We start from the raw sequence: 18,881 nt of genomic DNA, 5'->3' as shown, positions 1-18,881 counted from the left end.
AAAAGTAAAATTTTTCTGCTCTTTGGAAGATCTCTAAGAAAGAATAAAAGTAATAAAATACCAATGCTTTTAAGTGGTTAGAACTGCTCAAAAAAGAATATAACAAATTAAAATTAGTCCACTTGGTCTTGATGGTATACTAAGAGGTAAGCTTTCCTCATTCCCTTATTTGAGTTCTGCTGGCCTGTAAGTCATAGATTTTATTTCTACTCTTTTCACGGTTACCCTTAAGATAAAGGAAATATAAGCAGCAGCAGCAAACATGTATTGAGTGCTTACATGTACTGAGTAGTGTTCTAATGGCTTTAGGTGTATTGCACTTAATCCTCCCCATAAGGCTATGAGGATTATTGTCATCCCATTTACAGATAAGAAAATTCAGGCACAGGAAGTTGTAGTCACCTTAATGTCACATAGCTAGTAAGGGATAAGCTAGGATTTCATCCAGATAGTCTGGCTGAAGCCACACAAAAATAGCTATTTTTGTAAGATTTAGCCTTAGAATTCTCAGTATTTCCGTATTCACTTCTTGTGAAAAGAAGAATTTTAGCACTTTTCTTTTTTAAAATTTTAAGCAATCTCTCTACCCAACTTGGGGCTCGAACTCACAACCCCGAAATCAAGAGCTGCATGATCTATCAACTCAGCCAGCCAGGTGCCCTGAATTGTAGCACTCTTGACTCAATGTAATCCCCCTTCTTCCAACTTTCTTGTAATTGTCCAGTATTTTGGTTCTATCTTTAAAAACATTATACATATTTACAATCAATAGTCCACCTGATTTATTAACATATTTTACCAATTCTTTGCTCATGATGTATTTATCCAATTCCTCCCTCTCTCTAGTTTCCTGCTCAAGTATATCCTTTGGTTCTTGCATCAAGCTTTTACAGGTAATGAACTCTTAATTTTTGTGTATATACTCACTTTGGGCCTCATTCTTACTGATAACTGATAGTTTAAATGGGTACAGAATTCAAGTTAAACAGTTATATTACCTCTACATTTTGAGGAAAGAACATTCTACTAACTTCCGGAAATTACTGTTCTGGTAAATAGACTGTCAGTATAACTGATATTTTGGTATAGGCACTCTGGCTTTTTTCATCATTTTAAAGAACTCTTTATTTTATTATATGCTACAATTTCACTATGGGGCATTTAGAAGTAGTACCCCCTTTTTTTGGTATTTATCCTGCTAAACAATTGTTCACTAATGTACAATATCAATATGGAAACTTAGGTTTTATTTCAATTCTAAGTCCTCATATGTAAAAGGGATAAATTATACAGGATGGGGGCTATTGTAGAAATAAAACATGAATTTACTATCTACCTAGATCAATAAATGATTGCTATTAATATCACAACCACTACATAGTAGTTATTATTACCAAAATCCCTTGTGTTTTCCCATGTATATAAAGATATCTAATTGCTACTGAAGTGTTTTCAAAAATATTTTCTTGTTATGCTTAATATAAATTATACATCATTTCCACTGTGTATTATAAGTCCATACACTGATATCAGATATCTACTAATATGGAAAATAGGTTCTGGCGAGTTTTCAGAAACTTCAGCGCCAACTGTATTATAAATAAAAACATTCAGGATATCGAACAAGATTACATAAAATATTATCAAATATTTACGGATAATCCTCCACATATTAAGCATAAATGGATCTTTATGCTTACATAAATTTATTACAAAAATGTAAATGACAGTAAGCACCTGAGGCTGAGATATGGGTAGCTACCGCAAAAGCATGGGAATTCAAAAATAAGTGAAGGAACAACTGAGTTCAAAAATTAACAACGGCGCAAAAAAGAAAAAAAAGAAAGAGTAGCAAACTATATGGTTCATTCAAGAACAATGTGTAGATAAGCCTGTCAAAAAAGAATCATACAAAAGAAAAATGGGCAGCCAAAGTATAGAAGACTTTGAATCTGGACTAAAGAATTGAGATTATTTTACAGTTGGTAAAGCCTTGAAGAGAGGAGTGTGTCTAACCCAACTTTAACTTCTTTCTGGAAAAGAAACACCAAGACAAAGTGAACTGTGAGATGAACAGAGTATGATGATGGAGTTAAAATTCTGTCCTGGTAACTCTTCCATGTTCTCTGTCTGGCCCATTTCCTCTTACTAAGAATATCCTTTTTTTTCCCTTTTCTTTATCTGTGACATACTCATTCTTCAAGATCTAGTTTAAGCATTCACTTTCTCTGGCAAGTCTTTTCAAACCATTTCAGCTCTCAGACTGTTTCGCCTCTACTCTTTAGTATTTCATGTATACACTCATTCAATAACATTTAACCTCATACATTAATGGTGGGATTATTTTTTTAAAAAAACCAATTAGGCAACATTTATCAAACTTTAAAATGCAAATATCCCTTTAACACAATAACTCACTTTTATGAAACCAAAATTGTGACATAAACATGTTAAGATATTTGTACAAAGATGTTTACTTCGATACTGTAATAGCAAAAAATAAGAACCTAAATATTAATCAATAGATGTACATTTAACATAAATCATGGTCTATTCATATAATGAACTATTCTGCAACTATAAAAAATAAATAAGGTAATTTTAGATTTATATTGACACAGAAAAATGCCCAGGATATATTTAAGTAAAAACCAAAACCTAACTTATAAATTAATACATACAGTGTGGTTTCTTTTTAATAAGGTATGTGTATTTATATGCACATACATTAAAAAAAAAACTCACCAGTAAACATACACGCACACAGTTAAGAGTTATCTCTCAGGAGTGGTAGGTCAGGGGAAGAGAAAATAGACCTTTTCTTTAAATATTATATACTTCTATATTCATTAATTCACTCGACAATCGCTTAAAAATTTCTAGAGTGCCAGGCATTCATGATTTATACCATTCACTTGGCACTTACACATTAAACATTCAGAGAGACTATTTTATGTTCCTGTTTACTGCACTGAAACATCCTGAAGGCAAGCTTTTACTTCCCACAGTAACAACCACAACAATGCAACTACCTGTTTACAGATTCACACAAATATGTAAAAGTATTTAAAAATGGAATGAACAGGGACGCCTGGGTGGCTCAGTTGGTGAAGCAACTGCCTTCAGCTCAGGTCACGATCTCGGAGTCCTGGGATGGAGCCCTGGGTCAGGCTCCCCACTCAGCGGGGAGTCTGCTTCTCCCTCTCCTTCTGGCCCTCCCCCAACTTGTGCACACACACGCGCTCTCTCAAATAAAATATTTAAAAAAAGATAAAAATGGAATAGTAAGTTCATATCTAATTCATGATAGTTGCTGCTTCTGAGAGGGTAGAAGTGAAAGGGAATGGGATGAAAGGTACTTTTTAAAAAGAAGATTCAGCTCAATAAGCAATATTTTATGTATAATTTTTTCATAAAAACTCTATATTAATCATTTGTATGTTAGAGAAAGTGCAGATTTTTTCCCAGTCGATTATTTGCCTTAATGCTTTGTTTATTAGCACCCTTCACTGCACGGAATTTTCCACTTATGTAGTCAATTTCTTGATGTTCCCTTAATGACTTTAGATTTTTTGGCCCTGCTGAGGAAGAAGTACTTTCTTCCAATTTCTTCTATGACTTTCTAAAAATATTGAGCTCTTAGTTGGAGGACATTATGTTAAGTGAAATAAGTCACTTAGAGTAGGACAAATACTATATGATTCCACGTACATGAGGTATCTAAAATACCAAACTTATAAAAGTATAGGATGGTGGTTTCTAGGAGCTAGGGAGGAAGGGAAAATCAGGAGTTGCTCTTCAACGGGTATAAAGTTTCAGTTATGCGAGATGAGTAAGTTCTTCAGATCCGGTGAACAACTTACTTACTTACTTTCCCATTCATTCATTCATTCATTGTACAGAGAGAGAGACAGCAAGAGAGGGAACACAAGCAGGGGCAGAGGGAGAGGGAGAAGAGGCTTCCCGCCAAGCAGGGAGCCTGATGCAGGGCTCAATCCCAGGACTCTGGGATCATGACCTGAGTCCAAGGCAGACACTGAACAACTGAGCCACCCAGGCGCCTCTGGTGAACAACATTCTTGCCGATAGTTAACAATATTGTATTGCACACTTAAAACTTTGTTAAAGGGTAGATCTCAAGTTAAATGTTTTTATTTTAGTAAAAAAAAATTTTTTAATTGGAAAAAAAAAGCTCTTTAACCATTTGAAACGTATTTTTTGGTATTGTACAAGGTAGGAAATTAACTGAATGCTTCTCCAAATGAATAATCAATAGTCTCAATATCATTTATTGAATAGTACATAATTTCCTTATTGATCTGAAATACCACCATTATCATAAATGGGCACAGTGGAAAAGAACTTTGCCCTGGGAATCTTTACATAAATCTATCATCAATATGGTTCACCTTATACTGAGTAATATAACTGCCTTTTTTTAAATGCCAGTATAGACTTAAAATATTAAGTCAATCTATAAGAAACAAGCTATTAAAATTTACTTGCATATCTTTTTTAAGTTACTGAGTACAAGTATTCTAAAAAATTAATTTTTGTTTAGTTCAACTAAGGAATTACAGAAAACTATGAGATCACAGCTTAACAAATCACTAAATGAAAAATGAACAGAATGATAACAGAATTTTGAAAGAAGAACAGATACCACCATCATTGACTGGGAGTCAGGAAAACAGGGCTCTAATTCCAACCACCACCCTGAACAAGTAAACTAACCTCAAGAATTGGGACTACAGTTCTATATCCAACATTCTATAATTTCTAACTAATTTACCATCTCTAAAATAATTAAAATATCTAATCCTAATAGCTGACACGGAAAATGCAGGGTATATAGTCTTCTTTAGTGGCCTACTTTAGATGTTTACCAGATGTTCTTTATACCAGTGTAAAACATCAATCTAATAATTTAATTTCATTTTCCCTAGATATCTTCTGAGCATACAGAAAAATAACTGAACAACATCCTTAAGAATTACTTTCAACCGGGGCATCTGGGTGGCTTAGTCGGTTAAACTTCTGCTTCAGCTAAGGTCATGGTCCTAGAGTCCTGGGATCCAGCCCCCAGGTCGGGGTCCCTGCTCAGTGGGGAGTCGGCCTCTCCCTCATCCTCTGCCTGCTGCCCCCCCCAATTGTGCTGTATATGTGTGTGTGTGTCAAATAAATAATATCTTATAAAAAATATTACTTTCAACCATGTGAAAGGTTTAGCCACCCTTTAGCTTATCCCTCTTTAGAGTTAACACTTAAATTTTTCCAATAGACATATTTTTCAACCACTTCAACATTTTACAAGTCTTATTACTATAAAATGGTTATCATATGTTTACACACACATAAACACATTCTAGGATGATTCATTCAACTGTAGTCCATATTGTTTTCTGCTATACTTAGTTCTGGTTCAACATTTCTAAGCGACTACTCACTTTTTTGTTGTTTCTACAAAGATGAAGGCATTTTTTTCTTAACACACCATTCAAAGTAATTTGATTTCTATACTTGGTTTTTCAGGTACTTAACCCAGCCCATTTTTTTTTTTTTATCATTTATGAACTTAATATGCTCAATAACTTAAATTAGTAATTACATGAACAATCTTGGTCCAGAGAAGGAAGCTGAAGGGAAACAAATAACCATTTACTAAATGTTTATTTGCAAGTGGTTAGTACTATTTTTGTAATTGGTAGCTTCCATATAATACAACTTTTTAAAAATTTCCCAACTATCACAACACCACATGACTACTTCATAAAATAAAAGCTGTATTTAAATCCACCTATGCTGCTCTTGTTCCTTCTTCAGCTACCAAAGTCAGTTTCAGGAAAATACTGTAAATTCATCTGTAATCCGCTCTTCATAAAACTATGTTGATTACTATCTAGAATCTACACTTAATGATTGATTTGCTCCAAACCATAACAGTAGTCCCTACTTTTTTTTTTTTTTTAAGGTTTATTTTAGAGAGCACGTGAGGGGAGGGAGAAGGGGGGAGGGAGAGAAAAGCAGACTACCACTGAGTGTGGAGCCTGATGGCCGGGCTTGATCTCATAACTCTGAGATCATGACCTGAGCCAAAATTAAAAGTCAGATGCTTAATTGACTGTGCCACCCAAGTGCCCCTAGTAGCCCCTACTTTTTTTTTTTTTTTTAATATTTTATTTATTTATTTGAGAGAGAGTGAGTGCAAGAGAGAGCACAAGCTGGGGCAGAGGGAGCAGCAGACTCCCCAGTGATGAGGGAGCCCAACACAGGGCTCAACCCCAGCACCCTGGGATCATGACCTGAGCCGAAGAAAGACATTTAACTGACTGAGCCACCCAGGCACCCCATAGAACCTACTTTTAAAAACAAAACAACACAGCTCATCTATTTCAATAAAGCTTTTTAGTACATTTTCTAATAAAATGTTTTCTCTTGGTTAAGGTTTACAAGTAGTCTATAAGATGGTGAGAAGACTGGTCAAATGTGAGATGAGTTAACTCCAAATCTAATAATTAATTTTCGGCTGCAAAGAACTGTATTTTCTGAAAGCCACTGCAGGTTCTTATTTATTCTCAAGCACATTAGGTCCCACAATCCAAAAGGTCTAAGAATACAGTATCCTATAAAGGGAAGGTTGGTTTGTTGTTTTTAACTGATAATGGTGAAACAATTTCCCTTAGCAATCTGTTTCAACTTAATAAATTGATAGTCTTTAATTCTTTCAGGGCTAACTCCAGTTTTATGAGAAGATACCTTCCACATAAAATTAACAAACAGACATGAATCCATACCACCAGGATACAAAAGAAATAGCCACCTGTTATGACCAGTACTAAGTTTTGCTTTTCTTTCTAATATCCAGTTTGTTTGCACACTAAATTTCCATCATTCAGCCAGGAATGTAATTAAAATACTGTTTGTATGTATTTGTATTTACATAACCCACAGTCACAAACTTATCCTAGAAAGACAGACTCATGGCTCAAGTCTCGAGTAACAAATTTGTTTTTCATTCTGAATTAGGACTTTCTTATCATCAGTTATCCTCATCTCCTATAAATGATATACATAAGCAATTATTATCATGAAGTTGCTATGGATACAAAAACTTAAAATGTCCATAAATTAATAAGCACTTAAAACACAGAGCACTGAGATATGTAAAATTTTAAGCTTTTATTCAAGTTTAAAAGGACCTATATGAGGACTTTACCATCAGACCAACTACTATAAATTTACATCACAATCACAGCTATTAAAATCTTTTTAAAAATACAAACCTCTTTCCTTCCAGATTCCATATACAGGATTTGAAAAACAAAGAAATGTAGAAAGAGTAACAAAAATCACCTCACCTCCACCATTCCAAGACACTACTGCTAACATTTCACCAAAAATTTTTAGACACTTCACAAAATCAAGAGTGCATATTCCAAGTTTCAGAGAGTGTATTTTATGTGTTCTCAATGCATGTCTATGATTGATATGTGACATTTTTCCAGCCGTCTAAAATCAGACTTAACTTTACAAACCCTGGACAAGCTCACTACACCCAGATCTCTCAGCTTAGTTTTTCAGCTTTAAAGATTTCAGCTAGGAGGTTCTCAAATCAAATGACTCAGAAATAGAGGACAGGTTCTCTGTGAGATGTTGCAGTAGAGACTAAGACAGCATCAGAAAAAAATCCATAAAGGCACCCTAAGAGTTACAACTACTTGTCTGGGGGACTACAGATGCTATGAAGAAACTTAAAGTGTTGTTTTATCTCTGCAATTGAAGATTAGATTCTGGCAACATATGATCTAACTTAAACCTGTCTACTTTCAGTTTCAGGATATAAGGGCAAAACAATGAATGCAATGATGAAGGAAGAAAGACACCATGAAAACAAGAGAAATGACCCCAACTCTGCAGGTAATTTCCTTCACTAGGCACAAGTTTCTTTCTTAATCATTTACATAAGCATGCTATAACTTAGCTTAAACTTTGGGCTGCAACGATTTTTTTTTTTTTAAGTAGGCCCCATGCCCAATGTGGAGCTTGAACTCACAACTCCGATATCAAGAGTCGGATGCTCTACCAACTAAGCCAGCCAGGCACCCCCTGCAACAATTTTCTAACTGTGGCACAAAGGTAATTCAATAAATGATTAAAGGGTAGAACACATATGAGACATCGGGGGGGGGGGTCATAAAAAACCCTTCATCTTAACATCATAGAAGACTCTCCAACAGACTCGGGTCTTGGAAACACTGGACAGATAAGGTTACAAACAAAACTCTGGTGTGGGGTGTGTGTGTATGTATGTATGTATGTTTGTGTGTATGCCTGCACGTACACGCGTGGCGTGTATCCTTAAAAATATCAGAAGACAGTGAAAATATGTTATTTAAATTTAGTCTCTAACTCAAGTATAAGTTCCATAAAAGCAAGAACCATGTCTGTATAGTAATACCCAACAAATTCAGGCCTCAGTGATTTATACTGGTAATTTAAATGATACAGAAAGTTTTAGCATCTCAGAAGTCACCTCATTCAAAATCCCCTACTTCAGAAATGGGATTAAAAAATCATTCTAGAAAAAAAAAAGGCACTTTTTTTTTTTTTAAATCTTCGGTTTTATTAAATTCAAGTTAATTTCAGGGTAGAATTTAGTGATTCATCAGTTGCATATAACACCCAATGCTCATTACATTGAATACCCTCCTTAATGCCCATCACCCAATTACCCCATTCCCCAGCAACCCTCACTTTGTTTTCTACAGTTAAGAGTTTCTTTAAAAAAAGCCATTTTGCTGAAAAAGCTCAGGCTCCTTCTTCCCAAACTTAACAGCAACATTTACTCAATGTGGCTATGTTATTTAAAAAAGGAAGGAAGGAAGGAATGAAGGAAGGAAGGAAAGAAGGAAGGAAGCAGTCTCTCCACACTGCTTGTTGTAGACAAGAAAGAACAACTGTTAGCACTAACACTGAACTGGTAAGTGCTAAAAGAGGAGACACAAAATAATAAGATCTTACTCTTTTTGGTATCTAAGGCTACCATATCATCAGTTTCAAGCAAGTGGTTCCTTAAAAACAAAGCCCTGTCCTAGTCACAGACGGCCTGTCATTCTGGGGATATTTGTATGGTGGGGAATAGGAGCTTATAAGCCACTAACTAGCATCAACTACACATCAGGAACTGATAGATCTGGCCAAGGACTAGAAAAACAACTTGAAAACAAAATGTGCCCCAATTTTTCTATAGAAGTTTTACAATTTTATATTTATATTTATAATTTTATATTTATAATCAAGATATGCAGAAAAAATAAAAAAGTGAAACAATCAACCAAATAAAATATTTTCACAGGAGTTAAAAGGATAAGCTTAAAAGTAGTAAGAAACAGGATTCCAAACTGAAATGGAGAAACACAAGTATTTATGACAGTAGCAAAAATAAATAATTTTTGGAATGAAGGCTTAGAATCACACAGTAAAGTCCATAATATTTTTGAAAATTCCTATATTAAAAAAAGATTTCCCTCCTCCTCAAAATAAACTCAACTTACAACCTTTGGGGAAAATTACAGTATTTTAAGTTGATGGGTAAACTTCCTAATGCTGGACTTACAGCATACAGACCAAAAGACTTAAGAAAACCACTAATATCTGAAATAAAATCAATTGTTTTAGCAACATTATTTATGAGATGCCATATTCATATCTGTCTTAAAGCTATTTTACTTTCCATGTAAATGGAAGCTCTGCCTCTGGGAAAAGAAAACTAATGGTATCATTTGAGGTATAAAACTTACCAGGAACGTGTACATGTGTTCACCAAAAGATATACATAAAATGCTCATAGCACCACTATTTCTGACAGCCAAAGATGAAAACTCTATGTCTATTAATTATACAATGAATAAATTGTAGTATACTCATACAATGTAGTATTATACAGCAACAAGAATGAACAAACTATTGCTACAAGCAACAACATGGATGCAACAAACAAATATTGAGTGAAAGAAGCCAGACACAGGAATACATACTGGGTGATTACATTTATATAAAGTTCAACAGACAAAACTAATCCAAGCAGTTAGAAAAACAGGGTTGGGGATAATGAGTGGGAAGTCCCGGAGGGTGGGTGGGTGGGAGGAGGCCGGGATGGGATGAATACTACTTCTGGGATGCTGGTAGTGTTTATTTCTTGATCTAGGTATTACTGGCTACACAGATGTGTTTACTTAGTGTAAAGTCATCAAGCAACACACCAATAATTCGTGCACTTGTATACTTTCATTAAAACCTTAGTTTAAAAAACCTAATAAAATTATTTTGACAATTTAAGTAATTATAGTTATATATAGTATACACACATATATATAATTATATATAGACTGTTTCTAATTCAAATGACCACTGCTAATTTAAATGACCCATACATACTGCCACTCCCACTTGCTCTAATTCTTTTTCTTCTCTCCATCCCCCATCCCCAACCCAAAATCAAGGCTTTTGAAAAAATAAAAAGTGAAACTTTTAAGAAAAATTTTAGAGTCAGAAGTAGATTAGGAAAAACAACAAATGTGTAAAGTAAGTGATTCTTGCAAGACTCTTCTACCCTCTTCCTCCCCTACATGCTTATTTTGTCTACGAGGAAGAACTCCGAGCCAAAAAGTCTTTGTCCAAATCACTTATGTCTATCTCTTTTACTGGGTCTAAAATACCAAAATTTGACAAAGTGATCAGTTTCTTAAAAATGCAAATGCATTTCAAAGGATTATGAAGTTACCATTTACACACAACTGTTCATTAGATCTGTGGCTACTTTTAATAGAAAAATGAATAATTCCACAATTTCTTTTACTATGCAATCACTTTGCCAATAACATTCAATTTCAAAATACAATGTCCTCACCCACCCCCATTTCTTTCAAACACGTCTTCTTTGATCCTTTATCTCTGCCATGATACAAACCTGGAGTGATTTCTACTTTCCATTTGTTAAATTCTACATCACTTCTAATTTTTCTTAAAGCCTGTCTTTTTTCCAAAGATGTATGATTATGTAGGAAGAAACAATTACTAATGATATAAATATATCAATCCTGTCCAACTCAAAATATAACAGGTGAATAAAAAAGAGCTCTATGTTCTTCCTCTTCCCCACTTGCTTACTTCCTAAGTGTCAGATTCTCATAAAGCCATGTGGTCTTATACATACTGTGTTATACACTGTGGATGTAAGATACAAAATCAATACTTGAGTGTAAAAAAGAATTCTTGAACCTAAACTCAAGTAAAGTCAGCAAACCAGCAAAGGCTAAACTGATTTAAGTCCGTTATCAATACATGGCACTAAAGAAATCAATGTCAAAGATTGAACCCGTATAAAAGCCAGTTAATTCCACTCTGAGGAAAAACTTTCAACAGTCAAAGATTTTGACACAACCTAACTCAACCATCTGGAAAATGAGTGTTGTTGCATGCTAGAAGAAAACAGTGAAGCTAAGATTTTCACTGTTACCAGAAAAATAATTTTAAAGCACAGGTTACTACTCCATTTCTATCACTCAATTTCAAAGCTTTGAGAAAACAGAAAAGCAGGCTCTCTTCACAAAAAAAAAAAAAGATTGGTATCTCTTCTCTCATAAGATGTGGAAGTATTCCATAATGTTTTTAAAGGTTTAGCCACCAGTTGAGAGAATAGCATTTAATCATTTTTTCTCCTTTTTCTGAAGTCACACAATTATCCATTCGTTAGAAGGGCTAAACATTTGACAAATGGAACTTTAGAAATTGGGAAGAGTAAGCAACTACATACAGAACTTAAATTTGCTTTAATATACTCTCTTACTTGGGGTTTTTTAAAACAAAAAAAATACACAATTAATGTATTTGTTTTTAAAGTAAATATTTTTGATATTTCCTTAAACTAAAATAAATTACATAAGGGAAGTTAGTTGGTTTCATTTCTCTGTTTTCTAAGGATTAAGTTTACACACATTTCTTGTGTTAACCTAACATATATAAAAGCCCCAGGCTATATATCTAAAGACATCAAGCTTTGGTGACAAAAGCATATTTAGCCCACAAACCTGTCAAAACTACTACTGAAGTATAATTTAACTCATATCTTTTTCCTTCCTGAAATAGTCTAGTCTATAACCATGAGCTAAAATGACTTAACACCTTTTATTCATAGCTTATGAGTTATTCAAGGGAAATCTACCCCTTTTTGTACAATGGATGCTTAGTAATCTCAACAAGCTGGAAAAACATGCTGGCCAATCAGTGAAATCTTTTCTGGAGACAAATGTACATTAGAGGTAAAATTATGACCAGAGGGTTACTTAGAAAATGTGAAAGCAGATGTTTAACAATCAATGGCATCAGACTACTGTACCAGCCTTCAATAAAATAGAGGGGATAAAATAGGGGACAGATGTGCTTCAAGGCTAGATTATTCCCTCCCCTAAATGTAATGAAGACATTCTGCCAAACCCATTTTGTTATCTCCTCTTGTTTATGGGAAGACTCAGTGATATAAATCAATTTTGAAATTCTTCTCTGCTATTTACTATGAATATTCAATGCTGATTAATGTCCATCTTACAGAATTGTTGTAAGGGTTAAATGACAGTGTATAAGAAAGTATCTGACATAGACTCTAGTACCTAAGCAGAAACAGAGACCTAAGTTTATTATTATTCTCAATACCCATTTCTTCCATTTCCTTACTCTTTCTTTAAAGAATATTTCAATTCATTAGGTATAAAATAAATGACTTATAATTATAAACCAGTCTCTCTAAGGTTATACGAAGTCACCTAGATTCCATTTTGGGGAATGCCAAAAACTAACAACTCATGCACATTTTATCTCTTGGGTTTAGTTTTATATACAACTGATTCCATTCCTTACTGTTATTTTAATATTTTTTAAAGTTGCCATTCACTGAGCATCTATCAAGTGCTAGGTACTTAAATCTCTCAGCAATAACTATTCCATAAGGCAAGTATTATCACCCCCATCTTAAAGCTAATGAAGTAAGGCTCCAAGAGTTTACACTGCTTGCCCCATGTCAAATAGCCTGTTGATGGTGTATCCACGATTAGAATCCTCATTTAGCCAGCTGTAACTCTGAGCTCTATCATACTGCCCAACTGCCTCAACTCTTATATTTTGCTTCTTTGTAATTTTATTTTCAAAGGGTAAAAACTACAATTTGGGGGTACACTGTCAGCAATCTCACATAAACTGGAATTCTCTGGAAGTTGAGAAGGCAATTCAAAGGGCTGATTAGATTAGTAGTCTAAAACAAAATAACCCTTCAGAGACTAGTGGGACAAGATAGACACAAAATAAGAGTAACTCATTAGTAAGGAATAAATTGGAGGACAATAAAAACCCTCAAATTGAAATAATTCATTATTACAGATTGTTTAGCTTCAAAATTAAGACAAACAGGGAAGGGGGGAACCCTGAGAAAATACTCACTAGCCTTGAATTCTGCCAAATTTAAGTCTTGGGGTCCTAACAGGTCAGAATCTACTGGTAGTTCTTGCCTTACCTGATAGGTCTCCAAGCTGGCTGACCTGTCCCTGGGTTTGCCAGAACTTCCAGTAAAGAAAGAGAAAAGTAGTATAGTGACAACCCATAGGCCTCGTCAGCGGAACTTTAACATTGGCAGTGTCACTATCTCATTCCTATACCTCAAATAATTTGTAAGCTTTGAGAAAACAGGCTCTCCTCCACCCCACCCAAACACACAAGAAAACTGGGTGACATCTCTCCTTTCATGGATGTAAATATTTTGAAGGTATAGCCACAAGAAGGGAGAGCAGTGCCCCACAGTACTTAATTCCTAAAACAGGGAAAATCATGTCCCTTGTCCAGAACTCTTCTATCAAAAAACGTTGCAGAACTTCCTTATTCTTGTATTCTTTAACTTCCTTATTCTGAAGAACCTGAAGGTAAAATATCATGAGCTAGAATAAGCCCACAGAAAGTATGATTAGCATGCATGACTAGAACGCTAAGGAGTTTCCTGGCTGCTGAATATTATAAATATGTAGCTCCATCAGGAATATTTCATGTAATACTATATGTACTCAATTACTTCAATAAGTTTAGTTAAAACAAAACAAAACCCTGTAATTCCAGGGTCATAGGTGGGATTTTCATCCCACAAATATGAAATTAAAAAGACTGATTACTATTTTGCTCTATATGATTATTTCAGACTAGAAATTAATAGCAATACCCATTAATATATTGTATTCATTAAATTTCTTTAACTATAAATGATTACACAGTTAAAATTTCAGCACTTCAAAAGATCTTATGAATTTTCCACCCAGAAAAAAAATTACATCTATTTTCAAAAACTTCCATATCAAGATTTTCAGTTGTCAAATTTCATCTTTTATTAAAACATAATGAATGAGAAACTAATAATAGTGATTAATTCCAGGTAGGAGAATTTGGTATGGGAGGCAAGTGGAGGCAAGAAACTCTGGAATTTTAAATCATGTGCATTTATTACCTATTCAAAGTAATCAATTTTAACTACAAGCTAGAAGTGCTCAGAATATATAGCACTTCTGAGGCTTGTAAGCTTTCCTCATACTTCTAGAAAAAGACTGCCAAAGAGATATTAAAATAAATTCAGCAGCACAAGTTGCAAAAGCGAAATCCTTTTAGGATTTTTAAAAGAAAATATAAAAAATCTAACCCCACACTACTTCCAAATTCACTGAGTCTGAAATGTTATTACACCAAAGTGTCCCTATGTGCAACACAAGTTATTTTCTACTAAAGTGGTATGTGAAATCCTAAACTCTGGAACTTAAACTAAAAGACCAAAACATATAATGATTAGTATTCCATCTTAAGACAGTGGGCCATTTCAGATAACATGAGTGAAGACAGCATTCCATGAAACATCCAGGCCAATTATTTCCCAATGTGGGTTATAAGTAATTCTCCCCCATGGAAGGCTTTGAAAAGTCCTGGTAAGAATTCAATCTATAACACTGTTTCTTTCTACTTCAAACATTGGCCATTACATATATAAGAAAGTGTGTGTGTGTGTGTGTGTGTGTGTGTACGTATGTGTGTATTTAAGGACATATCAAGAAAGTTTTTAGACCAATTAACTTGTGGGTGAATAAGCAACTAAAAACCAACCCTGACAAAATTTTTGCTTGGGGAAAAAAACCCCAAACTTTCTTGTAACGATTCTATTACCACTAAAAAGCCAAAAGTCCATCCTTTATATGAAATATATAGACTGAATTAAGTTGTCTTAAAAACAGTGAGTCTGACTTCAATTCTTGGCCAGGAAAGCTGTCTGATCTACTGTTATGTAACTCTATCCAAACTCTAATGTAAGAGTTACATATCCATTAAGAGTTAGTAAAAAAGTAAAACACATACACGTGTTAGCGGTAGTTCCTTAATTACCTTGTCAAAATTATGAAACCCAGCATATTCTTAAACAAACAACAACAAAACCTCTCCTATACAAATCAGAAATAGTGACACTCGGCACGCTCCACAAAACTTTTAAAATAAAGAGTATTCCTTTTGGCTAACTTCTGATTATGTGAACTGTACATTTTCAAAAAGTAATTAAATTACCAATTTCTGAAGAATTACATATTTTACATAAATCTGGCAAAAACTTTATCAGTCTTTTAATTTAACTTAATGTTTTATTCATCTTAAAGCCGTTTATTTGCCCTCTACAAGACCCACAGCATTTTCCCTGAAGGCTAATCAGCAAGTTCTTTTCCCCTCTGTGCCAACACAGAATCTCCAGAACAGTTTCTACTAGCTGCAGCAAAGCAACAATTCCACAGTGCATCTGATTTACTATCTGGTTAGGTACATACTGAAATCCTGATTTCATGAACATCTTTGTCAGTTTATGCACATGAATGAAAAGAAAACTGACACTCTGGCATGCCAATGCCAACAACCAAGTCACTTTACTTCAAAAGGAAACAGACTTTAGCAGCTAATAATTCACACAAATGAAGAAAAGTATCCAAGATTAAAGTACCTCGACTAAGTTTGAAATTACATCGCGAAAAGGAGATTCAGAATGTTTTAAAATACACAGTGAGACTAAATTAAGTTTGGCCAAACATTTGATTCAGCCCTAATGCTATGAACAATCAGTACGTCTTGAAAACGCTTACTTATTTCTAACAATTAAATCCTTACTATGCTAGGATTTCAATCTAATGTCACTGTTTTCTCAAAAAATTTTGTGATACAAAATACAGTGGAAGGAGACTTGAGTATTATTTGAATGGAACACAGGAAAACCCTGATATGCAAATATGAAAGGAAATGATGAAACTACAAACATTTTTAATTTACAAAAAAATGGTGAATGTATCAAAGAATCATTAAAACATATTCGCCAATAATGTTACACAAGACCTCTAACTGGCTTGAAACATCACATTCTTTCAAGCAACATATAGCAAACTGCTTTCTCAAGGACTATCTGTAACAGTGACTAGTGAAAACCCTTTGAACTATTTTTCAGATTATCATCTCTCTTCCATTTAAGTATTTTCGTCAAGTACAACACTGAAACAGTTTTTAAGGAAAGAATGTATAATTTTTAAAAGGCATTTAATCTCAATTCCCTTAATCAAAGGAGGTGTGACAACCAACGCATGTAAAATTAACCTTAATCCGCCAACGAAAACACGCAAAATGTCTCCTAACAATTCCCCTCCTCCTTAAAACAACAACCGTACACATAAATATGGTACTGACCTCCACCCCCACTGAGAGCAGCTAATTAATAAAGAGAATAGTTATGTTTGGAGACCAAGGTGCAACACCCTACCTCATAAACCTCCCAAAATAACCACAACATCAAAGTAGAACCGAACATTATTTTTGCTAAACCAAGAATCCAACCCCCGGGAGCCTCAGCCCTTAGACAATGGTGGTTACCAGACAGAGCTGCACAGTTGGGTCCAAATGACACATTTCACTAGGCCTTGGACACAGTACACACTCACACTCTCCCAAGGGGCCAGTTCGAAGGAAGGGGCGTTCAAACCCCACTAGGAGACAGAGGGTAGCACGGTGGCGTAGGGGTTCGCTAGGGGAGGACAGGCGAGAGGGGTGGTCGATAGAGCGGAAGGGTAACTGCACTGCACGCGAGGGAGGGGGCTGGAAATGGCCGATGGATTCTATATTTATTTATTTAAAGGTCTTGATTTAACGGGTCCTTCCCAGGGGTTCTGTAACTAAAGCCAAACTGCGCAGCAAACATTGTGGGGTTGGGAGAGTAGTCGCTGCTCCCCCTACCCCGTGACTAGGGAGGGGGGTGGGGGAAACAAGTTCCCCGGCCAACACCACAGACCACTCGGATTCCCCCCCTTCCCCCTCCTCCACAGGAAGGGGGAGGCTAACAGAGAAAAGGGGGAAAACAAGTTCCCCAGCCAGCCCCACCGCCCGATCACTCCCAGTTGTTCCCCCCCACCTTCTGTTAGGAAGGGGGAGGCTAAACCGTGGAAGGCAGTAGAAAAGGGGGGAAATCCCACCCTTTGCCTTCCCCCACCCTAGCTACCAACAGACTCCTGCGGGGTCCGTGAGCCAGGCGAGAAGCCAAAGGATGGGTGGGGGTAGAGGGTGCCGAGCCCCCGCAACCAAACAAAGCGCGGCCTGAGCGAGAGCCCGGGCGAGTGGGGAAGCCGCGGCTTTTCCTGCCGGCCGGGGCCCGGGCCGGGCTGACACTGCGGCACCGGCGGACCCGCCTCCGCTCAGCCTCCGTCTCCCACCCCGGGGGCGCACAGGCCTCCCCCACCCGCCCCGGCCTCCCTCCCCGCGGGTCCCGGCCAGCCGGCGCCCGAGCCGGCGGGCGGCGGGGAGGGAGCGCGGCCTTACCCCGCTCGCCGGCGTTGTTCCGCTCCTGGGGCAGCGGCGGAGGCGGCGGTGGCGGCGGCGGAGGCTGCTGCTGCTGCGGCGGCGGCGGAGGCTGCTGCTGCGGCTGCTGCTGGGGCGGCTGCTGCGGGGGCTGCTGCTGCTGTTGCTGCACCGGGCGCGGCCGCGACACTCGCCTGGGTCTCCGGTTGGCGGCTCGGACGGAGTTCATTTGCCGGGCTGAGGTGGCGGCGTTGGCGGAGGGACACACACACACACACACGCACACGCACAGCGAGCTCCGGGGCAGGAGAAGGGGGTGGGGAGGGAGAGGAAGGAAAGGGGGCGAGGGGAAGGGGAGATGGGAAGGGCGGAGGGGGCGAGCGAGACCCCGAGTCAAGAGAAAGGCCCGCGGAGACAGAGACCGAGCAAGGCCGGGCGGGCCTGACGCACGGGGAAGGCCGAGGCCGCCGGGCGGGGCGGCCGCGAGGGACGGAGACAGAAAGACGGGCAGAGCGAGAGAAAGAAAGAAAGGGCGTCCGCCCGCCTGGGGATCCCGAGGCGAAGCGCGGCGTCGGCGGGTGAGGAGACAGACTCCGGTCCCGCCGACTCCCGAGCGGCGTCTCCGGCGGCGGGGGGGAGTGGGCGGGCGGGCGAGGAAGGGAGAAGGAGGAGAAGAGAGGGAGAGAAGGGAGGGAGGGAGCAGGGGGCGCCCGGCTCTTTTTTTTTTTCCCTCTTCCTCCCCCCCACACCCCCTGAAAGAGATTTCTGTGAGGAATTTTTTCTTTCTTCGGCCTCTTCTCTCTCCTCCCCCCCTTCTCTCCTCGGCGAAGGGGAAATGAGTGTGAAGGGAGGAGATAGAGGGAAAAAGAGGCGTCGTCGTTCCTCCTCCTTAAAGGAACCTTTCCTCCTCCTCCTCCTCCTCCTCCTCAACCCCGTCGCCGCTGCTTCTGCTGCTGCTCCGTGGCAGGAGGAGCCATTGACACCGCCGG

The 18,881-nt window shown here is 37.6% G+C and overlaps 1 protein-coding gene across 1 annotated transcript in view; it reads right to left on the bottom strand.

The window, feature by feature from the left end:
* FBXO11 (F-box protein 11) overlaps nt 1-18,530 on the bottom strand; it is an 83,875-nt gene extending 65,345 nt beyond the window's left edge. Inside the window, exon 1 of the mRNA XM_040623501.1 lies at nt 17,914-18,530. Coding sequence (XP_040479435.1) covers nt 17,914-18,121 — 208 coding nt within the window. The 5' untranslated portion in view covers nt 18,122-18,530. The remainder of the gene's footprint in view (nt 1-17,913) is intronic.
* Between the last annotated feature and the right edge of the window lie 351 nt (nt 18,531-18,881).

This window comes from Ursus maritimus, unplaced genomic scaffold, assembly GCF_017311325.1.
Source record: "Ursus maritimus isolate PB19 unplaced genomic scaffold, ASM1731132v1 scaffold_6, whole genome shotgun sequence".
Lineage (NCBI taxonomy): Eukaryota > Metazoa > Chordata > Mammalia > Carnivora > Ursidae > Ursus > Ursus maritimus.
This window is presented reverse-complemented; position numbering and strand designations above follow the sequence as displayed.